General features: G+C 40.6%; 1 protein-coding gene across 5 annotated transcripts in view; it reads right to left on the reverse strand.

The window, feature by feature from the left end:
• The window catches only part of kdm4c (lysine (K)-specific demethylase 4C), a 30,728-nt gene that overhangs the window by 6,861 nt on the left and 4,668 nt on the right, over nt 1-19,199 (reverse strand). For 4 of the 5 annotated variants that reach the window (XM_004564211.6, XM_023153027.3, XM_004564209.6 and 1 more), the window contains exons 5-17: nt 18,764-18,957; nt 15,684-15,733; nt 13,941-14,044; nt 13,530-13,667; nt 13,082-13,275; nt 12,255-12,478; nt 10,051-12,074; nt 9,841-9,952; nt 8,527-8,708; nt 7,872-8,115; nt 6,403-6,479; nt 5,973-6,028; nt 5,742-5,850 (exon numbers count right to left, since the gene is read on the reverse strand). In XM_004564211.6, the coding sequence (XP_004564268.2) occupies nt 5,742-5,850; nt 5,973-6,028; nt 6,403-6,479; nt 7,872-8,115; nt 8,527-8,708; nt 9,841-9,952; nt 10,051-12,074; nt 12,255-12,478; nt 13,082-13,275; nt 13,530-13,667; nt 13,941-14,044; nt 15,684-15,733; nt 18,764-18,957 (3,708 nt within the window). The remainder of the gene's footprint in view (nt 1-5,741; nt 5,851-5,972; nt 6,029-6,402; nt 6,480-7,871; nt 8,116-8,526; nt 8,709-9,840; nt 9,953-10,050; nt 12,075-12,254; nt 12,479-13,081; nt 13,276-13,529; nt 13,668-13,940; nt 14,045-15,683; nt 15,734-18,763; nt 18,958-19,199) is intronic. The other variant, XM_014409063.4, reaches the window with a different exon arrangement.

Below are 19,199 nucleotides of genomic sequence, written 5' to 3' on the forward strand. Positions count from 1 at the left end.
AACTGTCAATAGGCCTGAATTAACTTAGGTTGCACACGAAAAGCTGGGAAAATGTTATTACTGCAAAGGAATTATAAAAACAATTGAGAGACGCCAAGAACCAAAAAATGGCCAGTGGTCTAGAACGATCAGCAGCTGCTTTTAGACAAACCAAAGGTGTTTTTAGACTGTATCCAGCTTGTTTTGTTTCAATATAACTAGATTTAAAATGCTGTCAAAGTGTTCTTCAAAAAACATTTTTTAAACAATAAGCATGTTCTTTAAGTACGTCTTTACCAAAATGTTTTCAAGCCTTACTGGAAATTATCCAAAACAATATACACAACGAATAAATAAAATCTCTAGCCTTATCGTTACAACAGGAGTATTTGTCCTCTATATCGTTATGGCTTGCGTTCTAAAGACACATAAAAACAACAGCTGGGCCGCCACTCTTGGCTTTTAGAATATATGGTCTTTTTAAAAGCATGTTGCTAACAGTTTAATAACACTAAAGTATGAATAAGATGGCCAAGCTCATCGTGACCAAGAAAACTTGATGGTTGCAGTGATTGCATTGAATTTTTTTGCTGTTGGAAACTGATTGCAAGTACATGTTGTGAAAAACTTGTTGCCCAGAGGTCAAGGATGCAACACCCTCAACTTGTGGACAACACAAGATAACTGCACAGGTCGCATTGTGGGAGGCAACAATCCCAGTACAGCTCAGACTGACTGCAATCACTCTCAGACAGATTAGCAAAGGATTCCAAAAAACTACCATCTAATTTATAATTGCAGATGGGGACTCAACTCAACTGGTTGCCAGCTGATTTATTTTCTAGTTATATTCTTATATAAAAGCAATGTCACTGAGTATCTTTATATCATTTTGCAAATTAATGTCACTATTTGTGAAAGAATTACTGAAACAGTGTCAAAACTGATGTTCTAGCTGGACTCTGAATTTAAATAGTTCATTTCTGTATATGTAGACAGCGACAGATTTGCAACAGACAGCAATAGATTTGCGATTTTCACCAGTGTATCATTAAAATGCTGTATTATCCATGACAGACTGGATGTAACAGCCATTCAGTCGCAGTCTGGCACCAGACTTACTCCATCTTCCTGTTGCTTTATCACCATCCTGACCAAAGTTACTTTGAAGAAATGAATGAAAAGACCAAAACAGCTCTGTGTTGCTTTATATTAACAAAGATTTCTTGATCAGTACCCAGGACAAGTAACATATCATCTATATAACAGTAGTTTCCAACAGCAGCTGCTGACTCATACTGGACCGTCATATCGGATATCTCCACGACACCACTTTTGGATCTTGGCACTGCTGACATCAGTTTGATGAACGATGAACAACGATCAAACTTTTTGGTTAATTAGTACATTTGTTGTTGTTGTTTTTATATAGAAAATCAAAAGACACTGATAGAAAACATGAAATACTGTGCTTCCAGAGATGAAAGGAGGAAGTTGTGATGGACAGCAACATCCTACACACACTTAGAGTGGCTGATTTGCTCTGTATAACAAAAAGGGCAGACTGAAGATATTATTTACACAAAGGGAAAATCATTTTACCCCAAGGGTAATAAATAAATAAAAATTCACACTGTAAATGGAAGCCCTTCAGTCGGATGTTCTCCTTTTTAAATTTCAAATGCAAACTACTGCACAATACACCTACTCCCAGTGACTGCCTTTATTGCTGTGGAGGAAACCTGACCTTACTCACTAAAGCACCCATGTCTGGTGTAAAATAAAAAAAATAAAATAAAGTAATTTAACATTTGCATTTCCACTCCAGACTTTAAAGGTTGGCTAGGAAAAACAGCAAATTAGTGACAATAGACCGCTAAGTGAATCACCGCTCAGCTGTGCCGTGAACCTCTAACATAATTTAAAGCCAATATGTGCTCCAAAAAAATTATATCTGTGAAATCTGCTGTTATTGGATACGGTAGTGTAAACAAGTCATTGATAGCAGAAAATAAAATGAGAGACCCCAGTTTAATAGTCAACAGAAACATGTTATTGGACTGCTGCAATACAAAGAAACCCTCAACTTAAGCCAATCAGATGACATCATTTACGCTTTCCACAAATAAAAAGTGCTTCAATCTGTATGTTGTGGTATTTTCTTTCCTCGTTTAAGCTCTGTGAAGAGTACACAACTGCACACTGGCGAGCATAATACACATACACATCCTACACACAAACACTGCCATGCATCCATGCACAAACACACTTGAAGCGAAATTTTGTAAAAGACTATCTCTCGGGTTTCTGCACTAAACAGCCCATCAAGTCAGTTCCCTCTACTGTGGCATCTCTCTTGTCTGTCCTCTCCAACGAAAGGGAAAATATGACGACATGCCTCCCATTATAACCCCACTCGCTCCCTCTTCCTCTTTCACCCCCTTTGCATGCCTTCCATCTCACTCCATTTTCTCTAGTCTGCTCTTAATAAAACACCCATCTACGCTCTCTTCTTCGCTTCCCTGCCCTGGCTTCTGTCTTTGCAGCTTGGTTTCACATCTTACTGAAAGTAATTTATTCATTAATCTAATTCCTCGGAAATCCATGCTATAATATCGACATGTAATACGTCTATATGCAGACACGTTCCAGTGCCTCAGTGAGTTTAAGTGGGAATTAGCTGGTTTTTTAATATCTATTTCTATAAAAGGTTCCAAATTACCATATCATTGCTATATCTTGTGCATAATATTGTTGTTTACATATTGTTTAAACAGCACGTGTTGAAATATTAAGAAAATACAATATCAAAAGCACCTTATGACAGTTTAATTCCCCTGTGTATATTTCTATATAATAGGATGTGATGATGCCCAGAAACAAGAGAAGGCATCTGAGAGGTAAATAAGAAGGTGACGCTGCGCAAGTACGAACCTTTCTTAAAGTCTCTGTCCTTATCAGCTAAGCCACTGCCCTTTGTTCATTTATTTGAACAAATCAATAACTGATCTAATTAGTTGGCTCAGTGTTAATTAAATTTAACCTCTACAGCAGGGCTGGCTTCGTCTTTACAATTATCAGCTTAGCCCTCTTAATGCAGATATCAGTTGGGGATCAGTAGGTATTGTGTATAGTGAGAGACTACCCTCTTTTCCTCTTGTGAAGAAAACCAAAAGGCAATATAAATGCTGTTTTTAAAACGGGATGAAAATCCTAAGTTTATCCTCCCCCACCCCCCTAATAATGAAGTTTCTTGTCCTTTCTGTTCCTGAGCTGAGGGAGAAGCAGTCAGTGCTTTTCTCGGTGACTAACTTGGCCTACATTTCGTAAAGCCTTTTCCCATACCTCCTACATTATGGACAGCACTGCACAGATGAACTGGCCCGACTGTCTAGTCCACTTATTGAGGCCAGCATAACAAGATTCTAGCTGGCATGCACTGTGTGCAAAATCTGTGTTCGTATTTCTGCAAATGAGCACTTATGTACATATATTGGCAGGGGAGGGGACAAAATAAAATAATGCCAATTAGATCACAAAGTAATATAAACATGTAAGAATAATTGTATGTTTTAATGTGTGTGTGAACTTCGCCAATTTCTCCCCTGTGACTTCTGCAGTGTGTATTCAGGTGCCTGTGTTGAGCCATGCGTTAAGAACATTCCCACAGTAAATTATGAATGTGTATGTGTGCACATCGGTGTGCGTGTGTTGTATGATAGTAAATTATGAATGTACTGAGCTGCTGCAGGGGCAACGGGTCCAATGCGAACTTCAGAACACGTGGCTCGGGGATTGAATCTACAAATGACAACGCAGACAAAACAGAAAGGTAGTCTGTACGCCATCCTCGAAACTTTGAGAGAAAGTCTGCATCACAGGCGCACACTTTCTACTGGTGTACATGTGAAGGACATATTGGTTATTCATGCACACTGTGTGATAAAGCATTTAACATCTAAAGCAAGGAAGTGCCACTTCCTCTAAAAGGAATTTAGGTCCTTCATATACTTATATTTTGGCCATCACGTAGGTCATGTCAGAGGCTTTTATGAGCACCCTGCCTCTTCCCCGTCTGGACTATAATTTTCATTTTGTTCAGATTTCAGCCTGCGGATATGGAAACTGACTTTGTGGTTTGTGCTTTCATATCCAAATGAGCTTAATTTCAATGTGGTGTGAGAAGATATGAACCATATCCCTGTAAATACCCTATGGGTAATGTCACTGTGTCCACAGAGTTAGCATCCCATTCAGTGTCAGTGCAGCAATATTCCTTGAACTATTTTTGGGTAAGCAGTCATGTATAAACCTAAATATGCTGGTTCCCTGTGGTGAAGTATGACATTTTAGTTATAACTGAAGTCTATTCACTCAGATGTCGTTTTCTGAGGGACTGATAACTAAACTCAAACTGGATATCATTGTGTTACGCTGAAAAGTCTTCTTACCATTTCTTTAATTTGGAAGTGGAGGTACTTCCAAATTTCCCCTGATTGCAACCTCCAGCAACCAGGTATAGAAAACACACCTTTCCCAAGTGACTGGTGGTTAGCAGGGGGTCACTGACGCGTTTCTAGGCTGGCATGGCCGAGGCTTTAGGAATCAATTTCAATGTAGCTGCCAGCAACCTCCAGCAACCATGTGCAATGTTATCAGGGAATACCTCTTTTTCCCTCATGACCAGAGGTTGCCAGATGGTTGCTGACAGGTCTCCAGGCCTTTGTATCCGAGGCCTATACTACCTTTTTCACAACCCTTCTTAGAAGCCCAGATCTGTCCAGTTCATCTGTGCATTTGCAGTTTGACTATGGACAAAAATGAACTTCATTTTATGTCGGGGGACAAATGAGATCTAGTTCTCTGGCTATGAGCTAGAAACCCCTGAGACCTGATTCATCTTCCTTTTTTTCTTCTAAATACCATTCATGGTGTTGTATATTCTTCCTTTTTTGTGACTGTGAAGGCATGGACTTTTACTGTAACATCCTCAGGCCATCGCAGCTGTGCTGTAACGAAAGCTCAAAACAAGACTTCTAAAAACAGCAGCAGGGCTGGAAGTGGCGCATCACTGCATTCAAACACAACTTTGGAAGGGACAACGGCCAGTGTTAAATTGAGCATGGCTTTTAATTTTTGTTGTATAACTTTGTAATCTCAGCTCATATACATTAATGATGTATTCACATCATTGTTACTTTCAGCTCACGCAACCCATTTTGAACAATAAACTGATTTATTAATGTATCTTTTGTCATGAGCTGTTTTAAGGAGTCCTAAACTGTGATTTATTACATATGCTTCTAAGAAGAATTGAACTTATCCCATCTCTGTGATCCATCTTATGTGAGGATGTGCTTCTCCAACACTTTGCTTTCTGCTGACTTATCACAGTGCCTGCAGCAGAAAGCTAAGTATAGTGGCAACATGTCAGGTCTGCTGAGACGCACTGCAGCTCCCTCATTAAACAAACACATACACACTTAATAAATGCACAAGCACATGCACATGCACTCAGGGAGGCAGACATACACCTGCATACATATAGACAAACATCAGCACACAGAGTCTTACACACTTACACACACACACACACACACAAACCCCCCCACTCCCACCCACCAGTGGTTAATTATCTAGCTTTGATTGCGGGCATGTTCGTCTCACATTGTTAATTAGAACTGTGAACACTTCATTAATTAGACCAGGACAGTCCTCAAGGAGTGTGTGTGGTGTGCGGGTGTGTGTCTGTGTGTTCTCACCAGTTTATATCGCTGCATGGGGATCCTGCTGGTGTCGATGGGACTCCTCTTGGATTCATTGCTGAACCTCGCCTCTGGCAATGCTACTGCACACATCACGTGAGCCCATCTATACACACAAACAAATTAATACATTGTGATGATTAAGATACCCAGACAATTCACTTGGCTGAGCTCTAGAGATGAGGGATAAGTGTGCAGAGCTAATCGCAGAACAAAAGCTCGTCTCACTTGTCGTTTTGGGTTTTCTTTAGAGCGCCACCTCTGAGGTTGCAGAGACAGCATTCCTGGGAAAAGAGAAAAATGAGTGAGAAAGACGAAATGCAGATATTTTTCTTCTAGTCACCAAAATCTATACACGTGCCACAGAGGAAGATATTTCTGCTTATTAAATAGTCAGAAAGAAGAAAAAATTAGTTGTCTTTATTGTATACAGTGATCACACTGCAGTGTGTCAACTACCACATATGAATATGGTCATCTATATTTTTAAGATATTACTGACTGTTCTGACTAGGGTCAGATCTTTGGGTGAGCCATCATCATCAGCTATAACGTATAATCATTTTAACACTAGTTCACATTAAAATTTTAGGATAGCACTGCTATTCTCCTTATACACCACAGTCATACTTGAATCAAAGGTATAAAATTGTCTTACTGCTGTAAAGTTTCCCTCGGTACAGCGATCACATGACCATTGTTCACTGATGTCGTCTGCAGAAACACCGTAACAACCTAAAGTAAGAAGGGATGGATCAAAAATCTGTAGCAAAAATACTCACTGACTCCTCAAATGCTATTAAACTGTTGTGTCAATGGGTTGGGAGAGAAACAGCAGACTTGACAGTAAATGGCAAGATAATTTTATGTTATTAAGGAAACAAAATGTCACAACAAAAGACAGAGTTGGTGTACAATTCATCGTTGTTTACGAAGGCGTCCGTCTGTGTGGGTTTATCTCATATTAACGTGTGTCATAGCACGCTGTCATTTTAGACACTTCACAGCAGCAACTTTGCTTTTTGGTCTGAGTCCTCGCGTCCAAATGTTTTTCCAAAATAAAAAATGGCCTTGAACAGAAAAACACTGGGATTTCATTTAGTAAAACAAACGTGATCTTATTCAAAGCTGGCAGCTGATTACAATCCATGAGCTAGAGGCTTTAGACACGTAGGTTGGGAATTTTTATTTGAAAAAACACACTTGAAGTCTGTATATGTGTGCATGTCACTATTCTTTTCCTGCATTATCCATCAGAAAACCAAAAACAAAATCTAAGCCCACCTCTGTTTCCTTTCCAGAGTTCAAATAACAGAACGGGCAGAAAGCTACATCAACATGTACTTATTGTTGGGGCTCGAAACCGAACTTGTGGCTTTTTCATCAGTGTCAAATGACATACACTTCATCTCTAACTCCCACCCCACCAGACTTACAGACACACACACAATAAATGCACAACATCCTAGACCAAGCAGACTAAAAATATGGCAAAGTGAACGTTAGTAAGAGTGACTCAAACTGACTGAAAGCTGGGCATACTGCTGTCTAAGTCTTTTAAAAGTAGCTGCGTTTGCGCGCGCGTGTCTGTGTACGCGTGCGCGTAAGGCCGGCTGGAGGCTTAAGATATCGAAATGTGCATGATTGGGACAGAGATCCGTGTGAATGAGGGATTACGACAATGCACAATGTGTCGTGTCTGAGTAGCCTGGAAAAGAAAAGCTCCAGGGATTTTTTCTTCCCTTTTTTAAGAAAATGTGTGAGAGCTTGTTACTGGCTTGGGGATTTTGAACAGGAACTGTGTGTGGTGGAAACAGAGGATTCACCCCCAGTCTGACGAGGGAAATAAAATACTCCAAACCACAAAGAAAGGGGGGAGAAAGGGAAACAGAGAGAGGGTGGAACATACAGAAGAAATGAGTCAGGATTTAAACCCACTGACCCTCTAATAATGACATCAGTAACACAAGCACAACATGTGAAAACGAAGAATGTCGCCTGGTGGTAAGTGGTAAACAGATGGCATGAAGTTTAAAAACTATACACATCAGTTTGTATCTTCTACCCCCCTCCTCTCACACAAAAAAACTCAAATATATGTGCTACTGTTGCCTTGTGCATACATACTTGCATGGACCTGCAAGCAACAGCTCTGGCAGTAGAGCAGAGGGGAGGTGCCGTCTTCCTGCAGCAGTGGGTTAGTGGGAGTAGGGGGGCAATTCTCCTCCCGAAAAGAAAAGCAGATCTCTGGGATCAGGGGCTTGCTTCTCCTAAACCCTCCACCATGAGGTGAGGGACCCTCCATTGGAGATGAAGATTGGAAGGTGTCTTTAGCTACCATAGGCTTATTATCCTCTGCTTTGTCTTCCGCCTAGGGGAGGAAGAGACTGTAATTTTCATGTATAAAAACCTCTGACAGACGAAAAACTCAAAATTGTCTCTCCAGACTGAACTTTAACTACATTTAGAGCTGGAAATGTGCTGAAAAGCTGCAATTATCAGTAAAGCGGTTGGATTTAAAAAAAAAGAAAAAAAAGAAAAAAAAAGACATATGAGCTCAACACAGGATAAGAACCACTGACCAGTGCAATACTGAAACAACCTCTAATTGGAGTAGCAAAAATGCTAGCCAAATGAGGCAAATGATGTAAACACAGAATGAAATGTGATCTTTCAACATTCTCAAGAGAAGAAAGTTGCAATGCGCACTCAATTTACACCAGTGGAACTGTGCATGTTTTAAAGACAATCATCTCCCAATTTGTGCTGACCTCCCCTTTACCTGATAGTAGGGCATGAAAAGTGTGCACACTGCACAGTACGGCTGCATGGTGGCTGCATGAGCATTGTACTCCCTCTCTGTTGAGAAGCAGCTCTTTTTGTTCTGCCACAGGTAGACAAGCGGCTTTGCCCACGCTTCCATTTCCTGCCCCTCTTCTTCTGCCAAGCTTGCTTCAGGTGGCTCTAAATGGAGACGAAATAAAGCCTTACTTACTCTGTAATCACTCATCTATTCAAACGGTGGTTTCTTTTACTGGGGCGCGGACAATGATTCATGCAATTCCAACCACGAATCTCTTGCCTGGTAGTTTGTTAATTAAGCCTTTTCTGAATGTGAAATAATCATCTGGCCAGAATATCAAAAAACGCAACACAAAGTGAATTCTGCAGCATTTTCTGCACAGAATCGCTGCAGAAGTCAGAGCTAATCCGGCCGCTGTGGTGACAATTTCCTCCAGTGACTTTAAAAACATTTTCACGGAATAGACGCCTGTCAGTTTCCAAATTTACTCAAAAATAATTAAGCACTCTCATGATCATAAAACAGGCTTCTCACAGCCATGGTCATTTCTTACTCGCAGATAAACAACTACAACGGCTGCTGAATTATTCATCCTTTCTCACAACTACAGAGATGATAAATGTGACTGTGTGTGTATATGCACATTAGTGGTTGTTAATGGAGGCCCCCCTCCCCCCACCCCATTAAAACCATGAAAACAAATAGAATATCTATCACTAGATCATTTTACTGTGGTAGGCCCGAGAATTAAATGTGTTTGGTTTATGTGTGCATTGACGTCAAAAGAATCATTTCGGAGGGACATAAAATTTGAAAAATGAGGAGGGGAAGTATGGACCACAGGGTGGAATGGCTCACTGTGGAAAAACACAAATTTTACCTGAGTGTACTTTATATTTGTCAAGACTGTTGTTCATGCTGCTAACAGAGTCAGTTCTATTACTTCTGAGTATATTGTGTTAGAAATACAAACTTTTACAAAGTATGCGTTATTGTTTTTGGACTACAAAACGGATTAACATCTAAATGTTGTGATGATTGCATTCTTGTTCGCTCCAGTGCAACCAAAAAGAAGTCTAACGATCATGGGTTCTGGCCCGGTGCCACCCACCATGCAGTACTAACCACAACAGGAAATGTCCCTGGGTTTTTTATTGAAATAAGCTTGACTCTTGGCTTATACTGTGTGCATGTGTCGCTGTCTAAATGTCTTTTTTAAGGCTCAACCATAGCAATACCTTTCATCGAACTGTGTTAACTGTATATATGCGTGTGTTTTTTCAGTGTGCCCACCGTCGTCACTGGCAACCTGTTGTTTGACAGCAGTTGGTACAGCCCTTGCGGTGGGTTTCCTGAGTGGGTGACGCCAGCTCTTAGTGGTCCTCTTCATTGACAGGGCAGGATACTGGCATGGACAGGGATTGATTGAAGGTGTTAAACATTATTTTTTAGTTTCTGTAATGTGTAAACTATTATAATTGACTATTTAAAAAAAACACTCACAGCACAAACCTCCCCAGGTTCCAGGCCTGATTCATTGCACTTATAATTATTTGTATCATTTATTTCTTCTTCTTCATCATCATCGTCGTCATCAGAGGAGTCACTACTGCTCTCTCTCTTGGCACTGTGCTGCTCTGCCTCATCGTCATCAGATCCTCCTTCTTCCATATCAGACACCCTATCCTGTTCTCCATCTCCCGTTCTGAGAGGTGAAACAGCAGTATCCGAATGGAGTCTCTCCTCAGCTTCCCTTTGTCTCCCCAGCTCCCTGCATAGGGACAGCGCGTCAGCCCCATCATCTCTTTGCAACTCGTACTCTCCACAAAGCCCCAAAGGCTCCATAGCACCAACTGAAACTAGAGAAGTGGGCTCGAGTTGAGCCCAGGTGAGAGGCCCACTTTCTCCTTCCTGGTTTTCAGACTCACGTAGTTCTTGCTCAGGGTTTTCCAGGTCAGTGACCTCTTTGCACTGAGGTTCAGTCCACATGGTGTAAGGTAGAGGGTCGTGGGTAAAGTCAGAAGGGAGCTCTGGGTGCAGACTTTGGATGAGGACTGCAGGATTTTGGGAATTAAAGTTTTTCCAGATACTACTGGAAAATGTTTTAGGCTCTGTGTATGTGTGCTGGGGTGTACAAAAGGAAGAGGAGTATGTAGTGTGATGCTGTAGTTGTAATGCTGAGTGGCTGTCACTTTGAGTGCATAATGGAGGGGCAGGGGCTGGGATGTTTTTGTTCGAGGTACTGAATCCGCCTTGTCTTTGAAATGGATCTTTGGAATTATCTTTATTTGCAAACTCTTGTAAGTTGGGTTTCTGTTCTCTTTGAGGTGCAGTGCTCTGAACAAGCTGCCCAAGGGAGGCATTGTTCGGTGCAGTAAGATTTTCCAGCTTTGCGTGATCCTTGTCAGCAGCAACTGCAGGCATTATCATCATTTCATGGACACCACCAGATGTTATTTTGTGCATACCACTGGCAGTTAAATGAGCCGTTTTTCCTTCTGAACCAGACACCGCTGCCCCTTCACAATTATATGGGGAATTTAAATGCCAGTTGTTGGCATGTTCTCCTGTATGAAGTTCTGCTGACATCACTAAATCAGCCTCTTTCTCTTCTTGTCTGGCTCCATGTGAGGATGAAGAGCCAGTTGGCATCTCCCTTTGAAGCACAGGTGCAATCTGGTGACTACACGATCGAGATTTTGAAAAATCAGTCAGGCCATCATCAGCAGGCGTAAGCGAGGGCATCTCTTGGGTCAGTTCAGGTGGCAAAGGGCAAATTCCAACCTTATCTGCAGGCTCTGGAGTGAGTTGTGGCATATCCACTGCATTCCTCTGCAGGAGAGGGGGGGGGAGATTTTCCTCAGTGTTACTTTTTAAAATGCGATTGTGTGTAGAAGGGGAGCTACATGATGTGCAGCTACCCCCCTCTACTGGCTCACTTTTTAGATCATAAAGTGCTTCTGTAGTGGAGTGTGGATTGATAGGCTTCAAATCAACAACTGCGTCCGTTCTCTCTGCTTTAAAGCTGTTGTTAGAGTAACTCTCTGTACCTGTGTCCATGCTGCAATCAGTGTTGAATATTTCACTTAAAGTGTCTTCTCTGCATACTGAAGCAGATGTGTGAGCTTTAGAAACAGGGGAACACAAGTTCACCACAGTCTCATCAGCAGTGCTTGTGTGGGAAGTTGAGTTGTGTTCACTGGCTTCCACAGGAGGCATCCTGATTGAGCAGTCTTTACGAGATGAGAGGTCTCTTTGTTCAGAAGTGGGACACCTTGGCTCGTTAATTCCTGGATCTGCCTGAGTAGCCTCGGGCCTTTGTCTGAGACTTTCAGCAGTTCTGCTTGTGAGACCTGGCCCTGAGAGGTATTGTGGGTCAATATGAGTGTCTGTTTCTGCCTTAAGGTCATCCTTCAAAGGTGAGGCAGGGGGACTATCGTGAGAGTCACGAGAGTGGTCTTTAGAAACCCCCAAACTTTTACTCTCTACACGATTTACCTTGACCACACACATCTGTCTGCAAGGACCTGTTGAGAATAAAAGAATGGCTGGCTAAAATATGAAAAAAAGTCACTGCCAAAAGTTTTTACAGACCTCACATGAAGGAGTTTACAAATATAAGAAACCAGGAACACAGACAGCTATGTACATAAAAAAAAATTAAGTAATATCTCAAATATCTTCTTTATCATCTGTCAGTTTCTTACCAGAGAGCTGAACAGAGTTTTGACTCTGGTTGTGCTTTGACTCAGCTTCCTTTTTCTTCTCTTTCTGCTCTTTTTTGCCGGTTGTCCCAGCCACAGACCTTCGTACCTTCGGGCTGGGAGGACCTGCCGAACTTTTCCTCTTGCTTTTCAGCGCTGAGGTGCCATCCAAGTCAACGGGCTCTTCTGTGGTCCTGAGGCGCTTGGAGCGCATACGAGAGTGGCTGCTGTCAGAAGGTGAAGAGATCAAAGAAGATTAAAACTCAAAACCCTGAACGAAACCGAAAAGCAATGAAAGCATTAAAAGCGAATGTAGAAAGATTTGCCTTTTGAGAGGGCAAATACTAGATCACCAATGACTGCACCAAAGCTACCAGTCGTTAAATTATCACAATCCAATGCATATATGCACTCTCTCTTTCCTACTCCAAATGAAGTGCCCACTACCACCATTAACCCTACTCGATGTAATAATGTGCCACAAGCTGTTTACGCATGAATTCAAGAGGACAATATTGGGTGAAGAATGTTGGGACATTGTCTGAAATTGTCAGCCACATTATCACTACTGAAAATAGCCCATTTGGCTAAGACAAGCGTGTAGCATGGATAGTATTTGCAGCAGACAGGACACACGCCACCGACGCTGTGAATGCTATCTGACATATGTACAATAAGACACTACACGGATTTTCTACTACTGAGCTGGAACGTTAGAAACTCACGTGTACCTCCTGTTGTTAATATCTAGAAAAGTTCAGGTTTTCAGTGAAGGTGTGAAAATAACTAAAGAAAAGAGAATAAACATTGCATGAATATAACCAAAGTACCCTTTGTTTCCAGAATTGGTCTTGCGGCGCCTCTGCAACCAGCTCTGCAGCTCTGGTGTTGTACTGGGAGTGGCAAGTGTGTGGTCAATTGACGTTGAATCTTTACCCAGCATCCAATAAGCATATCTGTCAGGCTGAAAACGCTTCACAAAAGGCTCCATTGATATCTTTACCATGTCTTTGCTACACGTGCACTACAGGAGGAAAAAAAAAAAAAGAGATCTCTAGTTTAGATTTATATTAAAGAGATTTCTTTCAGCATAAGACTCCACAATAGACTCAAGGCTAAATAGCAAGATATTCGTTTTTTGTGATGATCTTTGGCCAAAACTTTACAACAACATTACCAAAAAACTTGGGATGCTATTCAAAATGTAAATAATTTAGATCTTAAATCCATATATTTGAGATCTAAATTATGATTATACTGAATTAAGTGCACTCTTACCTGTGTAGCAACCTTTCCATAGTCGATCCAACGTAAAGTGGCAAAGTTGGTTGACTCTGCACAGTTGAATCCATGATTGAACCCAGCATGGTAACCGTAAGGAAAGGTGATCATAAACTCTCCGGCTTCCTGAGTAATCTGGCAATTTGTCATATAAGAAGGAAAGAAAGAGGAGCAAAAGATTGGTTTATATGTGTGTATGTGAGTGATTGACCTTTAAATGTCCTCGTGGTTTAAAAAAAATAATAACACAGAAAAGAAATGAAAAGTTTAAAATAAACCACTGAGGATTTCTGCAACCAATAAAAATTAACACTGCCTATTTTAGAAGCAGCAAAAGCTGTTTTCAAACAGGTGGTAAATAAAGGAACTAAGACTGAGAGTAATTCTTCAAAGGGACAGAGAACCTACCTTATCAAAGGGAATACCATACTTCTTCAGTACAGAAGGGGAGATTAGAGTCATCTTATGACGAAGGAAAGCTTCACACCCCTTGATGCTACTGGGAAAAAAACCTGACAGAAACACACACATACACAAAAAAAACCATTAGAGAGACTTAATCTGTCAGAGAGAAAAAACAAAACAAAAACAGGTGAATGAAAAAGCCAAATCGAAAAGCTGTGTGAGAACTGGCTTATTATCGACTGCTACATTTTTATCGAGTAGAGTGACATTTTTTTCCATAATGGAAACCAAAGATTATTTCAATTATTAGCTTATCTTAAACATAATTACTTTCCCTGATAAATGGTGAAAGAAATACAGCAGTATTCTGTTTAGAATGAATTCAACTACAGCCAGAAAAAACCCTAAAACATTGTACTTAAACTTAAACAACAGTCAGCAATTAATTTTGTATCTGTCAATTCACTGATGCATTGTGCAGTCACGTCAGTACCATCTATCCTAGAGAAAGAACTGCAATTATTTATGTTCTTTTTTACAATTTAGCATAGTGGACTGGACTCTCATATATAAGAAATTGGAAATGGCTGTTTGTAACAAAAAATTATTTTGGGTCATAAACCACTTTTGGATTTGCAGTTTCATGTGCAAACCATGGCTGTAATGTGCAAATACTAAATGACACAGTTTCTCTTAGAAAAGCTGTTCCAGCTGCAAAACAAACACATGCAATACATTCTACTAAAAGACAGTTTTTAGTTTTACTAACGTCCATGAAAATGCTGTATGGAGGTGTCTTGGGGATAGCAGGCTTTAACGGAACAATAAGACAAAAAGATCTCTGTCTCTGTTCATCTACTCAAAAAAGAAGATCATTGCAACAACCAGTACTTTGTTTACAGTGGTCTATATAGTCTGACAAAGCAAGGATGGTAAACTAGACAATGACTTCAAGTTTAATTATTCAGACACCATTTCAGCAGAAAAAAAAAAAGACTAACAGATTAAAATTGAGCTCATCTGATTTGTAAGGGTGACCTTAATACATACAATACAATCCAGGATACAATCCAGCTTTATAAGTCGCTGAGACCCCAAGCAACATCAGTACTCTCAACGATTTATGAAATAGATAAAGTGAGATATGCAGACAAAGAAAAACATAACAAAAACCATCAGTAATAATTAATTGGAAACTAATATTAAGTCATTTAAATGCCATACTGAAACCGAAATGTATAGGCATGGACATACGGCTAAACCAAATATTGTGTGGTTTTTCATTAAAACTATCCAACATTGGTTGGATTGGTTCAGAGATTTGTTTGAATGTCTTGATGTGACACATGAATAAACACAAAAAAACAAATGTAGGACAGGAGTATCTATCAGCAGCTTTCATTTTGTAATACAGCTTTCAGTTTAAAGGAGGCTGGAGAACCCTGAATTATATGTATTTGTCTTTCTTCTCAAATTAGTTGTCTTTCAACTTACTGAGCGAGCCAATCGGCATTTCGACTGCATTTTACATCTATTTTACATGGGCTTATGTGTTTATGGATTTGTCAGGTTACATCTCTTTGCAGCCAGAGTTCATTAGCATGCTACATCTAGGTTGTTCTCTCGAGCGCACTCAGATTAATTATGAAGTGGATGTTGTTGTTTAATGCAGACCTGCCTCTGTATGCTGCGATCACGATTCAATATTTGTTAAATTACCCAACCCAACTCCTTTTAATCTTTTACCTGTAGCCAGGCGCTCCAGTCTCTTCCCATGCTCGGGGGGGATGGCATACCTGTTAAAGACAGAGATATGGAGCAGAGAGTTATTTTTGACTGTGTATGAACATGCTCTGTTAATTATGTCTACGGGGCACCATGTGTTGACAGTTGCAAACAAACTTTCAATGAGCATTTGCAGTTTCAAGACTGCCATCAAGTGGTGGACAAGTGAAAAACTTCAGAAAGGTGGATCAAGCTTTTAATACACTGCACTGTTATTTTATATGTAATCTTAACAACATACAGCATGATCCTATCATTAATCCCCCAGCTGTGCTCACACTCCTTTACAATTACCCATATTTTTCCAGCATATGTGACCATTTAAGGTTTGGTCTTCATATTATATTAAATCTTGGCCACTATAATATTTCAAAATTCAAGCCCAGTTATGTGTCCGATAAGGACACAGTAACCATCGGTGATTGCTGCTGAGTTATGAGTTTGCAGAATTTCAAGATGACCTTATTCTGTGTCTTCTCGTTCATGCTGCTGACGCAACCTGAATATATAATCTTCTCAAACTTCCCTGCAAGAAATCCATGAAGCGTGACAAGATTCCCTCTAGGTTTGACTAGGCATTCCATTTGACTAGTACCATCCACCCTCAGGTGTGTGGAATTTCTATCATCATACCACCTGTCAGTTTAACACGGCAGTGAGAGACAGGGTGAGAAAAGGAAGCAAACCTCAGGTAGAGGTGACACGGGGAGTTTGGGAGAGGAGGGGGAGGGTATACAGGATTGAGAAGAGGTGAGAGAAGTGCATCTTTTAAGCTGCTCCCCTCCAGGGACAAGATGTCAACACATCAGTGAGATGAAAGAGTCTACGTCAGTGAGTGTGTGTGTATGAGAGAGTACTAGATGATAAGGGTATGCATGTGTGTGAATATTTGGTACACCAGGCTGCTCTTTCTGAGTGTGTATGACTGTTTCTGTGTGTCTGGCTGTGACACTGATCCCTGTGGGGTTGCAGGGCTCACTGCTCTAATGAGCAAAACTCCCTCCAGGGCAAGAGAGAGAAATGGAACAACCAAGCTGACAAAGAAATGAAAAGCAAACTTCATTCTGATCTACCTGCATTTCCACTTCTTCTTTACCTTTATTACTCTAGTCCTAACCTCCTAATGACTAAGCTCTGATAATTCCTTTCGCAAATACCAATCAGACCTGTGCAATAGGCACTCTGTGATGGATCATGATACCTTTCACTGCGGTCAATACAGTACGTCCTCTAAAATGAAGAAGATAGTTTGATGAATTGAAAAAAAGAAAAATCTGTTCATTAAGCTGGCTCAATGAAAGAGTAACAACAGAGAAAATTCCAGTAATTATATCCCCAGACCCCAATTAATCTGTAAGAAAAAAAATCAATGATGCTTGCTGGGATGCCACACTTTCAAAGTATAAGACAAAACCCTCCAACACGGACGATTTGGAGCTCTAATTGTCCGTACTAATGCAGTTCCGTTCAATTCAAAGACAATGAGAAATCTCAGGCTTAACAAACTACTACTACTAAGAGTTTATGGTTTTGATCTGTGTTAAGCGTTTGTGCTAACTGTGTACCGTATTGATTGACTTGCTAAAATGCCAAATTTCACCTTGGTCTGTTGTACATACAGGAAAGACAGCTTTCGAGAAGTCAATTTAAATGCTTGCACCCGTGGAGAATAGCACAGCTGCCACACATTCCCCCCTGCCTGCACATGTAGCCTAATTGCTTCATCTGTTGTTCCTTTACAGCTCTCACCACTACTTAGAGACTCAACACTCATTTATTTCTTTGTGTGCCAAAAACAACCACAGGGAGAATCCTCTGGGGTCTCTATGCATTTGAATTGGCATGTAAATCAAATTAAACCTGTAACACTGTAAATACTTGCTATTTAAATCCACTTTGGACATGATAAAAGCTATTTTCCAGCTCTGCTAGAAATGTAAAGGATATGCATCTCTTCTATACTTTCTCAGCCTTAAAATAGTCCCCACTATGCCCTGTATTTGTTTAAACATGTCACATAAAATTGTTTCTTTGACTATTCACAAATCCACAAAACTTGAGTTAACTCTTTACCTTGAAAAAAAAAAGTATAGACAATTATCTGCAAACCAGCCACTTTTCAGTGGAGGAAAACTTCCCTCTTTTTTTGTGAATAGTATTTATAATAGTGTCCTCTAACTTAAAGGAGAGACTTGTTAACAGAGTTGAAGTGTTCAATGTATTGTATTATTGCACAGCAGAATTCTCTATTCTTTTTGCATTTGGTTCCTCTACTGAAATCTAGAATTTGGCTTTCCAAACCATCTACCATCCACCTTCAACCACTTATCTGGGTTTGGGTTCATGGAGCAAGCAGTCTAAGCAGAGAAGCCAAGACCCCGCTCTATCTGGACAGCCTCCAGCTCATCCAGAGGGATGCTGAGATGCTTCCAAGACAGTTGAGAGATATCATCTCTCCAACCAGTCCTGGGTCTGCCCCAGGGCCTCCTCCAGGTAGGAAGTGCCTGAAACACCTCGCCTGTATCCTAATTAGATGCTTTCTCCTCAACTGGCTGCTTTTCAGTGTGGAAGAGTAAAGACTCCAAGTTCCTCCTGAATGACCAAGTGTCCTTACCCTGTCTCGAAAGTAACCCAGCCACCACTCAAAGGAAGCTCAGTGTAACCATGAGGTCATCCTTTTGTCTCACAAGACACAGCCCTTGGCCATAAGTGGAGGTAGGAACAAAGATCGACTGGAAAAAAACCCCAATTTGACTATTCTTTAATGATCAACGCCTTCTGTGCTCTGAACCTTGATTGCATTTATTATTTAAGGACTTCGATATAATGCTTTTAAAGGGCTGTAATCACCTTTAGCTTCAAATTTCTCATTTTTGTCTAATTTGTCTGCCTGGTTAATAGAAAAGAGAAAAAGGACTGATACAATCTGTGAAACATTGTTAGATTAGACCTTCTTGCTGTAGGAGTCAGATTATAACTCAGTGACGAATAGAAAACACAAAAATGATTCCATCTCCTACTAATCACTGTTCCTTACTCACCAAGATTTGGGCTCTCCAAAGTGAAGGTAGTTGATGCTGTAAAGGTCCATATCTTCAGTGTGCCAGGAGAAGGTAGTCTTCCACATACCAAAGTATAGATATGGAGTGTTGACACCCTGAATGGAAACACCGCAGTCCTCCTCTATAACATCCAGGATAGAGTTCAGGTGGGCAATGTTCCACTCATCCACATCCTAGAAAATGAGAAACAGGCTTTAGACCTGGGTTACAGATTGGTACCGCAGTTGATGATGGCATTTTAAATCCAATCACTATCAGCTCAGCTACACAAAGAGACAAGTGCGCTGTGTCGCTAAAGTGCTGCTCGACATGTTTTGACCTTCAGTTGTTCAAGCCAGCAATGAAGAAATGCTACTCAGGCTTCCAATCACTCTATATTAATAGAAACCGCACTATTCACTGATTTTACTGGGGG

Source organism: Maylandia zebra, linkage group LG6 (genome assembly GCF_041146795.1).
Source record: "Maylandia zebra isolate NMK-2024a linkage group LG6, Mzebra_GT3a, whole genome shotgun sequence".
NCBI lineage: Eukaryota > Metazoa > Chordata > Actinopteri > Cichliformes > Cichlidae > Maylandia > Maylandia zebra.